Source organism: Squalius cephalus (assembly GCF_949319135.1).
Source record: "Squalius cephalus genome assembly, chromosome: 2".
Classification (NCBI taxonomy): Eukaryota; Metazoa; Chordata; class Actinopteri; order Cypriniformes; family Leuciscidae; genus Squalius; species Squalius cephalus.
In genome coordinates, this window is record NC_137123.1 from 22,628,806 (window position 1) to 22,648,151 (window position 19,346).

General features: G+C 35.6%; 1 protein-coding gene across 2 annotated transcripts; it reads right to left on the reverse strand.

Annotated features, from left to right (window-relative positions):
* Nucleotides 1-587: 587 nt before the first annotated feature.
* mcoln1a (mucolipin TRP cation channel 1a) lies at nt 588-18,533 on the reverse strand. 2 transcript variants are annotated; one of them, XM_079853613.1, is made up of 16 exons: nt 18,443-18,526; nt 18,266-18,333; nt 10,068-10,309; nt 8,146-8,310; nt 7,738-7,894; nt 7,295-7,376; nt 7,102-7,198; nt 6,699-6,798; nt 6,474-6,580; nt 6,243-6,392; nt 6,001-6,102; nt 5,387-5,509; nt 3,460-3,576; nt 3,283-3,372; nt 2,858-2,988; nt 588-1,441 (listed from the first exon to the last, which is right to left on the reverse strand). In XM_079853613.1, the coding sequence occupies exons 2-16, from the start codon at nt 18,303-18,305 to the stop codon at nt 1,405-1,407; spliced, it is 1,740 nt and encodes a 579-aa protein (XP_079709739.1). In that variant the 5' UTR covers nt 18,306-18,333; nt 18,443-18,526; the 3' UTR covers nt 588-1,404. The 2 variants fall into 2 exon arrangements, with proteins under 2 accessions (XP_079709739.1, XP_079709738.1); XM_079853612.1 differs by having other exon boundaries at nt 18,266-18,533.
* Between the last annotated feature and the right edge of the window lie 813 nt (nt 18,534-19,346).

The window sequence follows — 19,346 nt, forward strand, 5'->3', positions numbered from 1 at the left end:
AGGGTAAAATGAAATATGAAATACTTCAGGTACACATCTACAACATCACCACTTGGTGCAGCTTCACGTTAGTAAATTGTGCGCTTTAAATTAATTTAAAACAGAAAGGCAACAGAGTCAACACAATTGATTGAATTACTAATTAAAATCATACAGGATAATGAACATAAAAAAAGGAAAACATGTAGTATGACCAAAAAGCTGTTGACTAACGTTAAAATCATATGACTGGTCCCACTTATTGTGTGCTTGATTAAATGGCTTGCACAGGCCCCAGAATTTAAATATTTATATTTGCTTCTCTTATAAGTCAAGTATAATGGAGAAGGTAAAAAGGGTTATATTGTTTTAATGTCACCATGGTAACAGAACACTGTGTCCTTGACCGAAATCTTCTTGAAGGCCTCTGATTTTAAACAAAGCTGATGGAGGGGAGCTGTAAAAGTCTGTCTTTCTCTATAAAATACTAGATCAGCAAGGGTAAGGCTGTCTAATATAATTTCACTTGCAAACGGAGTGATTTGATTCAGTCTGCATATGAAACAATGTATCAGTGTCGAAAAAATAGAGGTGTCATTGTTGTTGAATTTGTGTATCAAAAGCTCAAAAAAGCTAATGAATCGTCCTATTCAACATCTAATCCAACAATGAGGTATTATAGCCATCTCTACACATCAGGAGAGTGTTAAGGCCAAGGTTTTTGAGGCATTCTGAGCATGAATTCATACTAGCAGAGCATGTATTTTTGTCATGGGTGAGTGTAGGTGACTAAGCACCAGGGAGTGCTGTTTCTGCTCTAAGTGCGGAATAAGAGCCAACTTTACCAAAGCTTGTTATGTTTAATCTCACGGTCTCCTCATCTTGTGAGGTTAACATCTGCTAAACGCTTGTGCCTGCCAGTTCAGTCTCCTTTAGAAACATCTTCTGATGCAGACATTACACGTGACTAGAGGTTATATGAATCACTCAATAGTTATGAATCATTGACCACCGTCACACACACGCCACTATGTCTCTCGGTATTGGCGACTGGTGACCCACTTGCACACCACAGCACGTGCACTGAACCAACATGTGGGATCAACATTCAGGGAGTGATTACTGTACATATCGCCTGCACGTGCACGTCTAATAGTCTTTCGATTCAAACCTTCCAAGTGTTTTAATCGGCATAGACTAAGAGAGGGTACTTGGCTGCATTAGGCAACCTCTAGAATTAAGTTAGAACTAAAAACAAGGTGAGGTAAAACTACAGTTTATGCTCTTCTCCACTTCAGGTCCAAAGTGAAGCGACTGTGACTTGAGTATTTTGTCTGGAGCTTTTTACTGGCTTCTGTCCTGTTGCTCTAGCGCAGTGTGACCAGCAGAGGGAGGTGCAGTCAGGCCTCAAGACCCATGACTTCACTAGTTCACAAGGAGGACGTCCTCATATGTGGTGGTTCTGCAGGGTTACACCAAAAGACACAATCACAGCATTCAGTTATATTAAAAAGTGAAGTATGTCATTTATTTGTTGTTGAAATACTTAATGTTAAATGTATTTTATGTTAAAATATTGTCTAATACCCCTGTCATGGGGTAAAACTAAACTTTTCTTCATTACTGTGACGTACATCCAAGTGCAACAGAATGTTTAAAAAGTGAAAATGCAGTTCTTTGCATCGGCTGTTGCACTCAAAAGTGGAGGCAGATGAATGAGAGTTTGTAGGGACTGGGTTTAAATCAGAAGCTCTCAACTAGGGGGACTCAAGATGCCTTAAAAATAAAATGGTTTAAATGAAGACAAAACAAGCATTAAAATAAGCTAAAACAACTATATATATATATAAATCAAGATACTACTTGGCATTTGGTTGTTTTTTATAATGATTATACACTTTCTTGTTATGCCAAGCTCTAAATATATGGTAGAAATTTTTATATTATTGTGGAAATCATATTGTTGTGTATAATGAAGTCAAATAGGTTGAGATCCACTGGTTTAAATGGGCTAAATGATTGGAGAACTCCTGCATACATCATCTGAGAGAAGTCTGTCGTTTTCACAGGACAATCCAGTTATTATGACATCGATTAAACATTATGAAGTCAAATTTTTACAAACGTTTTTGTTATTTTATTTGTTTGGTTTCCAAGTTTTTGTTACTTTTTTTTTTTTGGTAAATAGTCATCACTGTAAATACAGACTGCACTGTGTATTGGAACACCTCCTGTAAGTAAACCTTAACCTTGTACCATAGTGCATCTGCGAGTTAGGCCATCATTTTTGTAACATGTTGGACAGATTACCATGTGCAGAAAGTGGGCACTCAAATCTACTTTTTCTACAATAACAAAAGTGGAAATTATAAACAGTACCTTTAAGAATCTCTTTTAAGCATCAATGTATTTTTGTGTGCAACTGTAATTATCTCTGCCCTTCTCTACAGTATTCTTCTAATTATTTTTTATGTAACAGTATGCAATAAATTTTAGATAATTAGTGGCACTACTTCGTGATTCCTGATATTAAAGTCACCATGAAATAAAATGGGCGTGTTTTTATATGAAATATTGCCTTATTTGTTACAAATAATTTATTCATGCACATCATTTTTTATTTTTTATTTATGTGCCCTCGTAATCCTGCCTTTAATTAAAATAACTTGCAGTGACATCTCTTTGATGACATGTTTACTGGCACGAGGGCGGGACAGCCTGTCACTCACATGAGACCCACTGAAAGCAAACCACAACCATCCAATAGATTCCCCATGGACACACATTTTCACTTGGATATACGTCAGAATAGGGAAGAAAAGACTTCCGTTTCATGTCGACCTTAAGAGGCATTTTCTTTGTTTCTATAGTGACACACCTGTCACAGCAGCAGAAGAACGAGCAGGGCGAGGTCTCGATCCCGCGAAACTTTCCAGAGCAGGGTGTGTCAGTGCACTCAGCGATGAACGCGTGCAGGTCAGTGATATGGTGCGGCTCCTGAGTTTGATGCTGAATGGAAATGACAGGATATCACATTGCCATAATCAAGCTAGTCACCTTACTTAGGAAAAAACAACTTATAATTTACAAGAAAGAGAAGTCAAAAGTGACTCTTGAATATGATTAAAATGGATTAAAAACAAACTAAAAATAAAATATAAGATTAAAAAATAAACTTATTGAATTCTAAGTTTTAAAATGAGAGTTTCCCTTGTTTGTGCATGTGCGTGTTGTGAGGATATCAGGAACAAAAACAAGTTTTTCATTTATATCTCTTTATCAACCTCATTCTCTCACTCTTACCTTGATGGTCTCGTAAGCTCCAGTGATGAGTGCGATAAAGAGAGAGAGCACCATGTAAATGAACAGAGAGATGAACGTGTAAAGGTAAACCTGCAAAAGAACAGTGTCTTTAGTGCTCTGAATTCTGTAGCATTTGTAATGTATGTACTTGTGTGAGGATGTGAGGGTTAAACTCACCTGACTGAAGACCCAGACTAGCAAACTGCTCTCTTGCATGCCACTGAAGGTCACAAACATGTCATCTCCATTTATCAGAGAGAAAAGACACTCTGACACCAGCGAGAGAGAGCGGAACTGAGGAAAGAAAACAAACTATAAACACCACATATCATTGATAATGAGAGAGATGACACATGTACTTTTCCTTATGTACGTACATCATATACACTACCATTCAAAAGTTTCTTCACCTTACAATGCATTTATCTGATAAAAAATACAGTAAAAACAATAATATTGTGAAATATTCTTACAATTTTAAATGATTGTTTTCAATTTTAACGTTTTAACTGTAATTTCTTCCTGTGATGCAAAGCTGAATTTTCAGCATCATTACTCCAGTCTTCAGTGTCACATGATCCTTCAGAAATCATTCTAAAATGCTGATTTGATGCTCAAATAAACTTATTATTATTATCAATGTGGAAAACATTGTGCTGCTTAATATTTTTGTGGAAACCGTGACATTTTTTCAGGATTCTTTGATGAATAAAAAGTTAAATAGAACAGCATTTATTTGAAATGGAAATCTTTTATAACAATATAAGTGTCTTTACTGTGATTTTTGATCAATTAAGTGCATCCAAGCTGAATAAAAATATTAATTTCATTAAAAAAACAAATCTTACTGACTGTGCGTTCACGCTGCCGCCGGCGAGAGCGTCAAAGTGGCCGGAAGTCATTCATTTTCAATGTGAGCCGGCGGCGAGCTCTGGCGAGGGTGGCGCGGCGCGTCTTGGATGGCGAGAGCGGCGAGGAGAGTTGAAGTCAGGTCAACTTTATGGTAATAAGCTATGACTCGGTTTGGCGGTAACCAATCAGAATGTAGATTGCAGAATGTAGGTTCCGACCACATTAGTACCCAAGCAAAATAGAGGAGAGGTTGATCAAGTGAATTTGATAAGAAGGCGCGCAACACTATTTATAGGCAACATTTTCGTGCTAGAACGCTTGTTTTTCAGCGGGAATGCCAATTAGATTAGCACTTACCGATGAACACAAAAGCCACACCACACAAATGGCTTTTAATTGGTTTATTTCGTTAGCAAATACGTCACTATAAAGTTCTTTCCATCGATCAATTTCTTACTTTCACATTTAAAAGATTCCATGAGATTAACTTATACCCTACTTGGTTAGTCTGCACAAATAACGATCAACACGCTTGTTTGCTTTGCGGCCCCTTTAAATAAAGTTTAAAAAAAGACCAAGCATTTGACCTACGTCAAAGCGTCCACGAATCTTTCTACGGCGTCGTTGGCAGGGCGGCGAGAGCGAATTTTGCAGTGTGAACGCACAGTGACTCCAAACTTTTAAACAGTATATGCACTATAAACCTTTTTACGGTTTCTGAAAAACATTCTCTATTTTGGACTTTTATTACATTACAGCATAAATTAAACCAAAACAATTGTCATATTCCTAAACAAAATAATAATGTCAAAAAGGTCAAAATTACTGATTGTTGCTAAATAAAAAAATAACACACACACACACACACATATATATATATATATATATATATATATATATATATATATACATATATATATATATATATATATATATATATATATACATATATATATATATATATACATATATACATATATATACACATATATATATATATATATATATATACATATATATACACATATATATATATATATATATATATATATATATATATATATATATATATATATATATATATATATATATATATATATATATATATATATATACATATATACATATATATATATATATACGAATGTCATCTTTCTGAACATTTTCCATGTAATACACACAGCCATATTTTGAATTAATTATGCTTAATTAGCTTGTGTCAATCACAGACTGACAGACTTAAGTTGTATACCTTAACATGATAGGGTCCCAGCACAATCCACCCACAGAAGCAATACCCGAGGTAGATCACCGCCACACAGCAACAGAAACGGATCACATTAGGGAATGCAGCTCGTAACGTGACAATGAGAATCTAAGAAAGGAAAACACTATATAGTAAACAAATTCCACATACTAAGAAATATCTCAATTGTTTCACAAGCACATCTTCTCAAGAGATGTGGTCAAATTTCAGGTGAATGAAAAATGCAACAAAAAAATGTAAGCAAAAAAAAAAAAATGGAATAAGCTGGAATGTGTGTGTGTGTGTGTGTGTGTGTGTGTGTGTGTGTGTGTGTGTGTGTGTGTGTGTGTGTGTGTGTGTGTGTGTGTGTGTGTGTGTGATTTAAAAAAAAAAAAAAAAACTGATGCATTTATTCCAGAGTTGTATAGAGTTCAACCAAAGATCTAGACATGTCAGCAACCTTGTTAAAATAATTTAATAAATAAATAATACATCCATATTATATATATATATATATATAAAATAGTCTGTATTTAACTGTTTTTTTTACTGTAAAGATCAAGGAAAACTTTAAGTGTAAACTGCATGTACATTGGTGTGTGGGTGTGTTTGTCTCTCACATTGTACTTCTGAAAGAAGGTGAGGTAGCGAATAACTCCAACCCAAACCAATAACGTCGAGGTGCCCAAAAGGATCCCACACTCATCGTACGATGAGAGGTTCTGAGGGTTGAAACAAAGTATCATGAAGTATCCATGCTGATTGTGGTGACCTAATGCAATGGTTCTTTGTTCACATCAATGTACATAAAGGTTTCAGAATATCCATTTTCTGAAGCTGATGCTCATCAGCTCTGACTGACCTTTAGCTCAATGCCAATCTTAATCATGGAGCCTGTGATCGTGAGCATGTCGCTAATGATGAGCAGAATATACCATCCGTTAATAAACTCCATTCGGTCTCCCCAACAGACATCACGCTTCAGATAATTCCTAAAGTACTTTACAAACTCCTGAAGAGAGAACGTTAGAACAGGATTCACTAAGTGATCTTTGGCATATTAATGTGGATTTGTTTGATATCAATATCTTACATTTTGAAGAATGATTCCTCTGATGATAGAGCGACCACAGAGGAGCAGAGAGAGAATACACACCACTGCAACCGCCACATCAAACCACACACGAGCATAACTATCAGCTGGAGACAGAGAGATAGCATGAGAACAAGCATACAGTGATTATCCACAATGTAAAAAAATTGAAAATCCCCAAAAATGTATCTGAAAAGTGAAGTGAATGAGGTAGTTGAATCTTACCGTGTCCAGACACACTTGGGTCTCTACATTCCTTTATGGAGGCCTGATTATCAAGACTGATCTTAACTTTACCACTGTGGGCTTTGTTATCCAGCAGAATCTGAGCATAAATTAATAACATTATATACAGTAAATACAACTATATATAGGAACATGGCATTGTTATTAGTTAGTTTATATACATACATACATATACATACATACATACACACACGCGTACATGTATGTATGTATGTATGTATGTATGTATGTATGTATGTATATGTATATATATATATATATATATATATATATATATATATATATATATATATATATATATACACACACACACATTATATTAATAGCTCTTTTAAAATAATTGTCTTTTTTATTGGGTTAAAGTAACATTTCATGTGCTCACTGTGATGAAGAAAGTGTAACAGTCGGGAATTTCATTGTGGATGATGGTCTGAAGATTTATAGCCTTTAGCTGGAACTGTATGGTGACATTAATGAGCCTGAGAGAGAGTGTGTGTTGATATTACAGTTTTAGATCATTCATTAATGGAAATTTCTGAGTAGAAAACACTTGATAAAAATCCAGTGTAACTTACTTGTGAAACTTAAGGGTGAAGTTCCTGTAATCGCGGCCCAGACCTGCTGTGGGAGTGGCCAAAGGGTTTACGCCCACACAGTCTACAGAGAGGAAGAGAGAAATTATTTACCTCCTAAACCAGCCTCAGTGGCCGACAGGGTCATTCGATGATTTATTTTAGAATACATGAGAAAGTGATTCCTGTGGTGCACTCAGTAACAAGGAACTGCAAGTAACAACAATGTGCAAAAGAGGAAATGACATGGTCTTTTAGTTTTATCAAGTTTTAATCAGTACTAATAAACATACCAAAAAATGTATAAGTGTTGCTTGTTATACTAATAACTAATATTGCAAGTTCATTAAGTATCTGCCTTGATCCTTTACACACCTGGACAGGTATATTTCTCAGATTAAACAATGATTGAACAACTGAGGAAAAAGAGGCCGAAAACTTGTCACCTGTGACCACATGCGGATCGATGTTGAAGGTGTCATTAGCTGGGTCAATCTGGCCTTTTTTATAATACTGCTGACACAGAGAAAGAGCACTCCCATTCACACCAACATCGTACACATATGCATAGCGGCCCACTGTCGTCTCCGGCAAAGCCAGGTACTGAAAGACAAGTGAAAAAAAAAAGGCAGTTTCAAATAAACATGACCATCAGCTATAGAATATATTTTGTCCTAAAAACATAAATTCAGAAAACAAAATTGTGTTATGACTTCACTGAGCTCGCTGCCCAAATATATACCCCCAAAATATATTCATTAGTTTCATAGTAATGATTACGAGATAATTACAGTGAAAAAGGCACCATATGAATGAGAGTTAGTGTATGCGTCATTGTCAAAATTATACATTACCTGTTCTATTGTGTAATACATATGATCATAAACATCACTCTGTGTGTAAACAGCAAGCGCGTCATCTGAGTCAGCGTAGTCTTTGAGAAAGAGGTGTTTAAACGAGGCTGTGTTTTCCTCTTTAAACGTCACCGCCATCTCGTTGCTTAAGCCAAAAAGTACCAGCTGGAGATCATGACAAAGCAAAAAAAATATTTGTTATTTGTTCAAATTTTTGCTTTATTTGCTTTATTTGTTCAAAGCCGAAAAAAAAAAGAATTTGTATGAAGTAAAAATTGCTAAATGACAAATGTGAGTAAAAATGGTATAATATATATACATACATGTATACATATATACACACACACACACACATACATACATATATACATACAGTGCAATGCATAAGTTAATACACCCATGCTAAAGTTGACTAAAAAGAGGAATAAAAAATCATATTTTGGAAATTGAACTTAATGCCTTAATTTAAAAAATTAGGAAAAATCCAACCTTTAAGGACACCAATTTTCTTTGTGAATGAATAATGTATCGTAAATAAATAAATGTTCTTCCTTAAAATACATGGTGCAGAGATTGGCATGGAGTACTTTCCATAAGATCATCTCTCAATGCAAATCAAACTAGCTTTTAGGCTAACTGAAATAAAACCATGCCAATCTCTAGGTATGGTGAAGGCTATGTGATGATGTGGGGCTATTTTAATTCCAAAGGCCAAGGGAACTTATCAGGATGCATAGTATCCTAAAAATTTATAAAAAAAAAATACTTAAAAATAAAAATCTGCCTGCCTCTATGGGAATTTAACATAGGGGTGTACACACTTATGCACCATGTATTTTAAGGAAGAACATTTATTTATTTACGATACATTATTCATTCACAAAGAAAATTGGTGTCCTTAAAGGTTGGATTTTTCCTAATTTTTTAAATTAAGGCATTAAGTTCAATTTCCAAAATATGATTTTTTATTCCTCTTTTTAGTCAACTTTAGCATGGGTGTATTAACTTATGCATTGCACTGTACATACATACATACATACATACATATATACATATATACATATATATACACACACACATACACACGTATATATATATATATATATATATATATACATATATACACACACACACACATACATATATATATATATATACATATATATATATATATATATATATATATATACACACACACACACACACACACACGGAACAAAAATATAAACTCAACACTTTTGTTTTTGCCACCATTTTTCATGAGTTGAACTCAAAGATCTAAGACTTTTTCTATGTACACAAAAGGCCTATTTCTCTCAAATATTGTTCACAAATCTGTCTAAATCTGTGTTAGTGAGCACTTCTCCTTTGCCGAGATAATCCATCCACCTCACAGGTTTATAATTTTGTTCAGTGTGTGTGTGTGTGTGTGTGTGTGTGTGTGTGTGTGTGTGTGTGTGTGTGTGTGTGTGTGTGTGTGTGTGTGTGTGTATATATATATATATATATATATATATATATATATATATATATATATATATATATATATATATATATATTTTTTTTTTATATATATATATATATATATATATATGTATATGTGTAAATGTGTATGTGTATGTAAATATGTATTTTTATGTATACACACACACACACAACATATCATTTAATGCTCATTGAGAGGGAGATCTCTAAGAAAGACATTCATGCTTGCTAGCCGACCTAGCAAACTCTGTGACACTTCACAGTGCAAACCCAATGGTTAATTCTGGGATTCTAGGGAATGTCACAGTGGTTAAAGAATAATTTGGGGGTAAAACTGAGACTTTGAGCTACAACACTGTCTTTAATAAGCAGTGGGTTGAGTATACAAGCCCTAGAAAGAGAACAACACGAAAGAAAATCTAAGAATAAATAAATACCTGTATAGTTACTATAAGAACCTTCAGCATTTGCAGAACCAGTTTAAAAGGTTTTCTGCCTTTGGCTTGGTACTTTTCACAAGGACTCATAAAGAAATATTTTAACTTCCTGCGCAACGCTTCCTCTTCTTCACCAGCACCTATCCAGCCATCTGTTAGCGGAGTCGGCCTGGGGTTACAATACTCATCCCTGCAGTCATTCGAACCATACTGAGTCACCGGAAACATTAGCCTATCCTCTTCTGAAAAAGAAAGAGAGAGACAGATAGCATTAGTTGGACAAATCACAAAGTAAATGGTCTTTTTGCTTGAAACCACTGTTATTCTTACGATTACATTTAACGTTACACACACTACCGACCCTCAAAAGTTTGGGGTCAATACGATTATAAAAATAAAATAAAACATTAATACTTTTATTCGGCGACAGCAAGGATGCATTAAATTGATCAGAAGTGACAGTAAACACATTTATAATGATACAAAAGATTTCTATTTCAAATAAATCCTTGATGAAATTTATCACGGTTTGCACAAAATTATAAAGCAGCACAACTATTTTCAACTGTGATGATAATAATACGAAATTAATGATTTCTGAAGGATCATGTGACACTGAAAACTGGAAAACTTTTTGTTTTACATAAAAAAACAAAACATAAATAGAAAACATTTATTTTAAATTGTAATAATATCTCACAATATTAAAATTTTTACTGTATTTTGATCAAATAAATGCAGCCTTGGAGAACAAAAGTGTCTTGCTAATACATACAGTGAATTAAACAGAACTAACTTAGTTAAGTTAAATGAATTTGAATCAAAGTTCATACTTGGATCACCAGGACACAGTGGTGAACTTTATTCAAAGAGTAAAATAAAAGACAATTGAAAGAGAAGATGGCCTCAACTAGAGCCTTGACGTGAACTTCAGTCTAACGTTACTTCAGTAAGTCAGAGACAGCTTAACGTATATGTTGCAGGTCCACTCAACAGATGAGAATTGTCTTTTAATATTAAATGAGAGTGAGAGAGACAAGAGTTCGGTGTTTTTCAAGTGGTCCTCTGTGTTGTCTTTATTTAACATTAAACATAGTATTCAAAACAATGAAGAAAATACAGTATTCTTAACTCTGAATAAATTTATTATACATTTGATCTCAGGTAACGTTATCTCAGGTAAATGATACACTAACAGACTTCTCGATGACATAACTATACTAAAATCATTAATAAAAAATTAACATTCACTTGAAAAAAAAACTTTTATTTCAAGTTAAAAGCATTTGAGTAAGTTTTTTCCTTTGAAATTTTATCATTTTTACTAACCTTTAGCATTAAATAAGATAGAAAGACAAGAGTTCAGGCGTTATTATCCAAGCTCTGTGTTGTCTGAGGATGAGCCACAGTCGTCATGGTAACTCAAACTCTCAACTGCCACTCAGAATTTAGAAAATGCAGCTTAATTCCCTGTAATACTCGCATTATAACACCTATCACTAGTACACACAAGCAAACAACAAATAATATACCGTATATATATATAAATAGCGCAACATTCTTGAGACCCAAATTCAATGTGGGAGTTCACAGGCTACATGCACAATCCGAAACTTGATATCTGACGCGTGTTCTCTTGTTCAAAGTGACGTGTGAACACTTGAGGAATGGGTGGTTGGGTGGTTTGTCAAAGACTTGTGTTGTGTTGGCGTGAATTTGATCTATGAGACAACAGACTAGTGTTAAGGCTTCATCATAGCACTCAATGCAAGCGTCAAGCACCGCTTTGACATCTACATGAAAAGCGTTTCACATAATATCATGGATAGGATTTATGTGGTTGCCAGGTAGCAGGGAAGTGAAAGGGGAACACAAACACTAAAAATAGCAAACACCAAAACTTACTTTCTGTATGACTTGACTTTATCCTATGACTTATGTGCACTGCCCTTGTAATGAAGTGAATTGTTGAATTTATCAGAACTTTGATCATCGCATTACAACGCTTGACCTGCAGGCAGCAAATTTCGATGTTTCACTCCATCGCGTGGTGGTGCAAGTCATGTGAAAGGGCCTTAAGGCTGGTTAGCTTAGTTAGCTTGTCAAGGACACATATTTCAAGTAGCCTGGCTGGTTTGTGAATGAATGTTGGAGATTTTGTCTCTGTGTGTGGCCTCAAATCTTTTTATCTTCATTTCTCACAATGATAAAGTGTCAATCTTGCTGATGCACTTCCTGTACTGCTGTTCTGTAAACATAGTCATGAGCTTTGCTCATTTTTTCCTTTCTTTTTCCACATCACTTTTTAAAAATCACTGACTTAGCTCTTCCCAAAAGCATTTTTATGTGTGAAACTACTAGCCTGGCTAACGTCAGACCTCGTCTCATTGAGACGTGGTCTGGGAACCACATGTTCATTTTCTCGTATTTGAGGCGTGGTTTACGAATGCCCAGAGCCGTTTATTGGGCGCTTCGAATGTCTATCAAATGCGCCTGTACGTAGCTCATAGCCAATCGTTTCAATTATACCAGATAACGTATGTAGAGCGACAGAAATTGTACGAGGAAGAAGACGAAATAAACTTGCGTTCTAAACTACTCAGAACACTATCTAAGGCTGCATCGAAAGGTAACTTCACGTCTGATGCCATGTTGGATCCATAGATATAAACAAACTGCTTCGGTGTGTCGCATAGACGTCGTCATCTTCTTGCTGCTCCCTCCCCGTTCTATGATTGGTTCCCTTTTTGAGGGGAAAATCTGGTCCATGGTGTCCAGGCTGCCTAGCAGCGTGAATAAAATTGTGCTGTGCGCAAGGCAGCATGGGGAAACCCAGGCCATGAAACTACAGTAAATATGACTTTTTGAAATGGTGGCTTAAAGGGTTGGTTCACCCAAAACTGAAAATTCTGTCAGTAATTACTCACCCTCATGTTGTTCCAACCCCGTAAGACTTTCGTTCATCTTCGGAACACAAATTAAAATATTTTTGATTAAATCTGAAAGCTGGATCACTCCTCCATAGGCTTCTATGGGATCGAAACTTGCCGGCCCAGAAAGTTCACGTAGTGGAACCGCGCAGCGCTTCTGTGTTGTCCGTCAGCACGTAGGCTCACTATTGGCTGACGCTGGTCATGTGTGTGATGCATGTGACAAACAACACAGAAGCGCTGCGCTGTTACACTACGTGAACTCAGAGGCCCACACAGAATAAAATGAATAGTTGAATACAGTTGTTATTTTTGTTTGTTTTTGCGCACAAAACGTATTCTCGTCGCTTGATAAACTTATGGTTGAGCCACTGTAGTCACTTGGACTATTTTAAACATTGTCTTTTCTAACTTTCTGGGTCAGCAAGTTTCGATCCCATAGAAGCCTATGGAGGAGTGATCCAGCTCTCAGACAGAATTTTCATTCTTTAAATATAAGCATGTTCTTTCTTGAGCAATTCTGTGAATTTCATTCAGTCACGAAGTGATTCATTCAGTCCTGTGTTATTTCCACAGTAGCTCTTCCACAATGACCAGTTATCTCAATTACATGACTACAAGCTAGCTACCAAGATTACGGCAGGTCAAATGTCATTGAGAGAATTATTACTATTATAGCCTACTACAAAAAAAAAAAAAATTGTGACTTTTCTGCTAAAAAATGTGTTTGTGATTTAAAATCTGCTAAAAAAGAAAAAAGAAAAAGGTCTGCTGTGCTTGTTTGTAGGGCTGCACAATAAGTTTTATGCCGAACGTCACATGACAAAACAGGAAACCAGGGGCCAGTTGCATAAACATAGCCATTATGTTAAGACTGTGTCTTAAGAACTAGTATGATCAACTAGAAGTTAGTTAGGGGTAATCAGTCTTACTGTTCGGTGTCAAATTAGACCAATCTACGTTTTTATGCTACTGACTTTAAAAAGTTATTAACAGTTTTAAAGAATAAAACTGGATGACTAACTTGTAAGACTAGTCTTAACAGTTTATGCAACTGGCCACAGGTCTTATCGCATCCGCTTGTCGGAGAAAGTTACGTCGAACTGATGCTGACTTTTAAGCTTTTTCAGCTAAACTAACTAGTTCTTTTTCTTGTTGGTGGTTAATTCGATATTAATATCTAAATATTAGTGAGAAGAACAATAATAAAACACTTTTAGATATGCATATGTGATGGACATCAGTTATGCTCATCCTTTTTTATTTTATTTTTTTTATTGGAGAAATAGTGTACAGATAGGCTTAACAAAATTTAAGTCTGAAGATCCTCCGTCTTTTCCTTATGCATACAAAATCTAACAAGATATTATATTTCCTTCTGCAGTTGTTAATTATATATATTAATATTATACATACATGCATATATTCACTAACATGCCTATACATGTACATGCCACCTACACACAAACATATGCATATATTCCAACATACAGAAGCTCTTAAACAAAACATCTAGAACAACCCACCCACCCCTCTTCCCCATCCGCCTGATACGCACTGCATGGAAAGGAGTACTAAAACAAACAAACAAACAAACAAACAAAAGATAAACAGCTACCAACATTGGAGTGGTCTTAGGTACAACTCAAATTGAGTCAACATCTCTTTCCTCCAAGTCTCCTCCACCTAAATACCTTATGAAGGGTTCCCAAATTTGAGCAAACTGTTGTCTTTTATTCCTTAGATGGAGCCGTATACGTTCCAGATGCAGAGTATTTGTAAGTTCGTCAAGCCAAAGCTGGAAAGAAGGCGGCAATTTGCTTTTCCAGAAAGTTAAAATAAGCTTTTTGGCTGGTAAAAGCCCGTAGGAAAGAAATTGTTGTTAAGACTTGGACAAACAGAGCTCATGTCTTGAAACCCCAAACACAATTAAAAACTCATCTGGTTCAATATATTGATTCGTGATTTCAGAGATGACATTGAAAATCTTGCACCAAAGTTTTGAAGACTGGGACATAATGCATAATCCGCCGTCCTGCATCAGTCACACTTTGGAGAGACCTCTGGAAATATTCTGGATAATTTTGTTTTAGAATAGTGTAGTCTATGCAAGATTTTGAACTGGATGAGACAATGTCTGGAGTTTATAGAGCATCTGTTAATCTCTTCCAGGCTATCCGCCCATAGCTCATCAGAAATCTCTGACCCTACTTTCCCTTGAACTGACCCTTGAGCTGCTTTTGCTTTGCTCTTAAATGTGTTGCATATATATTTGTTTAATTAAATCACGGTTGATTTGACAAGAAAAATTTTGGATCTATTCAGATGTACTACACACATGTATGCCTACATATGTAAAGGTTTAGGGTTAGGAAAATTGGAGGAACACCTTTTTTCATGCCTCATTAATACCACATAAATCACAATCCAGAGTGACAACACCTAATCTAGACTGAAAGGAAAGTGAAATACAAAAGCAAGTGGGTCAGCCACTCAAATGAGATTAAAGATCACAGCGTGTCAGTGCTGACAAATGGGAAATTTCATACAGCTCCGTTTTATTACTGCATAGCAGAAAAGTATAGATAGGCGGACTAAATGCACTCATAATATTTCTCTAATTTCCAAGTTCCTGTAAAGGCCACCTTGAGCAACTGAGAGATTTCCCTATTTCTTTACTCTTGAACATCTGACCAGCAGATCACTGCATGATTAAGCAAAAAATGAATAGAGACTAAGAGTATTTATGCAACTCTTCCTATTGGCTCCCATTGATCTCTCTAATCAAAACCATCATTGTTCATCTAGCAGCAGATCTGTGTGTCGGTCCGTCAATCTGAGCCGAGTCACTGGAATCTTGCCTTATCACATTTTTGTTACTGTATAACAGGAAGATTTTTGATGCAGTCTATTGGAGTGATAACAATCTTGACAGCAAAATTGCAACAGTCGTGAGTGTCTGAAGCCGCTCACGACCGCTGGTGTTTGTCTACAAGCGATAGAGTCAATCAAGTGCAAAAAATAAACACAAAAATCTCATCCGTCCTGTTTTGCAGCGCGTTTTATAAGAATGTGTACAATGGCTCCTCACACGCTCTCGCTGTCATAAGTATAAATATCAGCATGTTATAATAACCCTATCACACATGACATCAACTTTTTTCGTTCTGCCTTGGCCACCCATGTACTACACACAAAAACAAAGCAACCAAATAAAAGATCTATATGTCTAAGTTAAACAACACCACACAATCATGAACTGAAATATTATGAAAAAATAGTCATGCACAAAAATTTCAGCAACCGAAAATATTTGGCAAAAACAGAAAAAGAAATGAATGGTTCTGAAGGGCCGAACATCTGAAGGGCCAAAAAGGTTGTTTTTGCGTTGTAGTGTGGACAAACACACTATGAAAACGGAGGTATTTGAAAACGAAGATGCATGTTTAGTCATGTGATGCACACACTGTACTTATAGATATCTATGGTTAGACCGGCATGTGTGCTATTCACTTTCACAGAACAATCTTCATATTACATTCCTTCAAATATGACAGAAAATGTACTTGCAATTGCTGTCCTGCCGCAAAGCATGATGGCAATTGCGTTTTAGACCATACATGGAATAGCGATTGAGTGCGGCCTAGTAAATAGTGGAATATTTTGGTATAAAAAATGTTTTTTGGTGTTTATTATGTCTGGTCTCTCGGTATCATCTCAGTGAGCTTTGATTATGTTTTACGCATGCGCAGTCAGATTATCATTTAAGTTTCAGTGTGGCCGAGCAACTTCAGGAAAAGCTATGTCAGCTGTGTGGACTGGACACACTTTACTGTGACCAAAAATTATGCTAGAATAGCAATATTTAAAATTTGTTTGGCAGAAAAATCGTGAGACGACTCGATGCATTTCGGTTTTGGTGTTTAAATACAAAATTTATTTTAATGCATCACAAAAAAAAAAAAAAACATGAATAAATTATAAAAGATGCGTCTCTTGTGTGTAGAGCTACTTTTCCACACAGACATTTACAAAGACTGCGCTTTTGCGTTGGAAAAACGCAACATGCAGTGAATCGGAATAAAAAAAAATAAAAAAAAATAAAATCAAACTTCTCCGTCTAGCGCATGTTTTACAATGAACAAGCAGTAGGTTTGGATGCAAAAAGGTGATCTGTGTGAACAGACTCTTTTGCAACTGATTATAAATTTTGTAGTCAATGTGAATTGATGTTAGCATAGCAACCCATTTTGCTTTTGTATTTTATATATTTTTTAGTAAAACCATTACTGGCGGGGAAAAAACTGTAGTAGAACTTGCTTTAATCCATTGTGAATTGATTGGATGTTGAAAAGTGGGTGTTACACTGCAGAACAGACTTTAAATGTAAAGTTCCTATAATAACTAATTAAAGATTACAACAACAAAAAAAATCCCTTGAAATGACATGCACAGATGACTCTTCCACAATAAGACTAGAAGCATGCATTAAGAATGTAAAATCATGAAAGCAAATACAACATTTGGATTTTATGCTTACGTAAGAACATTCAAATGCACTGTTATTATTAGTCTGGAAAGTGATGTGGAACAGTATTTTGGTCAGCAAACCTTGAACTACTTCTTGGCCCTGAAATTTTGGTTGCCAACCAATACTGTGGCAGAATGTTTGATACTTAATGGATAAAAAAATGTGCAATAGGACCTTGGAACTCAACAATGCTGTGGTATAAAAACAGTTTCAAATCTATACGCCTCCAATCCACAACTCCCAAGACATATCACTGAGTCTTGAGCAGATCAGATGATTTTTATGGCCATTAAAAACTGAGTGAAATGAAAATGAAAACAGGTGGCAAATGTACTGTTGTGCTTTATGACCCCATAAACACAACACCAGGCCTCTGTATTATGGTGTAACTACAGAAATAATGGAACACAAATGAGGAAGAAAATACGAAAACAAGCAAGTGGAAAATACATCGCATACATTAATTATCCACTAACACAGCAGTCTGTCCGACCATGTGAATCATCCAAATCACAAGATATTCCAACAAACACTAACAGTGTGATCCTGCGCTCGTGACCGTGATTTCTTTGACATTTGATATTATTGTGCATCTTAAGTACTACATTACACACGCACAACACAAATAAAAATAATAAAATCACTATTTTGTACACTACTTCATAAAAATTCAGGGCTAGATCCATTCTTGCTGTATATAACACCTCACTGGCGCACTAAAACAGCCGATCACTCACCGGAGGAAATGTTGACTTTATTCGCGTCCACTGCGGCCATGTCAGCGATTTAAAATCACGTGCAGAGGCTGTCGGCATTAAAATCCCAGTTTAATTCACAGCACAATAGGATCTGAATATGTTCAACTGGCCTTTTTTGTTCCTCTGTAGTTATTTGACGGGCTCTTCTCCGGTTACCTCATGTTTTACAAGCATACACTCGCGACTCGCGAGCAGCAGCACAGCACTGAACTTCCGATGCTTGAGGTCATGTGACAACATCATGTGACAATCTGACACCGGTGATGAGGTGCAATACAACTTTCATTGTGTGTGTGTACCTGTACAGATGTCTTATGTTTTATAAGTTCTGAGCTTCTTATTTTTAGTTAGCCTAAAAATTTTTTAAAAATGTTTGGAATCTCTTTCTCTTTTTCTGTTATTTTAAATAAGTCCTGCTAGTAGCAAGCAACCCCCCAAAAATGTCTACTGTATTTCATATGATGTGCAAAACATGGTCATTTTGATGTTTTTTGAGGTGATTAAATAGATGAAGTTGAAAATCAGTTTGAAACATAATTCATAATTCATTTATTATCTGAGGTGAATGATATATGTAGGCTATATGCATACATATCTGTGGCCAAAAGAATTGACAGTGACATACATTTTGTGTTTTGCTGCTTCAATTGTTGTGGTATTGATTCACAGTGATCATATGCATTTCAAATAATTGCAAAAAGTTTCATGGGCCAATTTTGTTTAAAACTTTTTTCACAAAAAACAATTTTTTTGGCCAATGGCACAATGACCAGCTAACGACATTCCAGTAATCATCTTTTAGCACTTAGGAAATTGTGAAAAAATATTAGTCAGGTAAAATCTCTCTATTATTCTGATTGGATTATAAGAGCATATACAAACTATAAAAGGAGGGAAGTGCTTCCAGTCATTGTTTTCTTGTTTTAGCAATGGTTACCTCCAAAGAAGTGCAGCCATTGTTGCTTCAAAATGGACTCACATGCAAGGGAATTGCTGCATTGATATTTTTTCTTCAAGGAGAGAGTTTCAACTGGAGTGAAGAAGGCTTTAGGATGTAAAC

Bases quoted from the DNA above. Each gene is read 5' to 3' on its own strand.
- mcoln1a (XM_079853612.1), bottom strand. From the start codon at position 18,305: ATGGCCGCAGTGGACGCGAATAAAGTCAACATTTCCTCCG. The intron at 6,581-6,698 runs GTAAGATTCAAC...CTCTGTCTCCAG, and splicing joins CCCAAGTGTGTCTGGACACG to CTGATAGTTATGCTCGTGTG. The intron at 6,103-6,242 runs GTCAGTCAGAGC...TTCAACCCTCAG, and splicing joins AGATTGGCATTGAGCTAAAG to AACCTCTCATCGTACGATGA.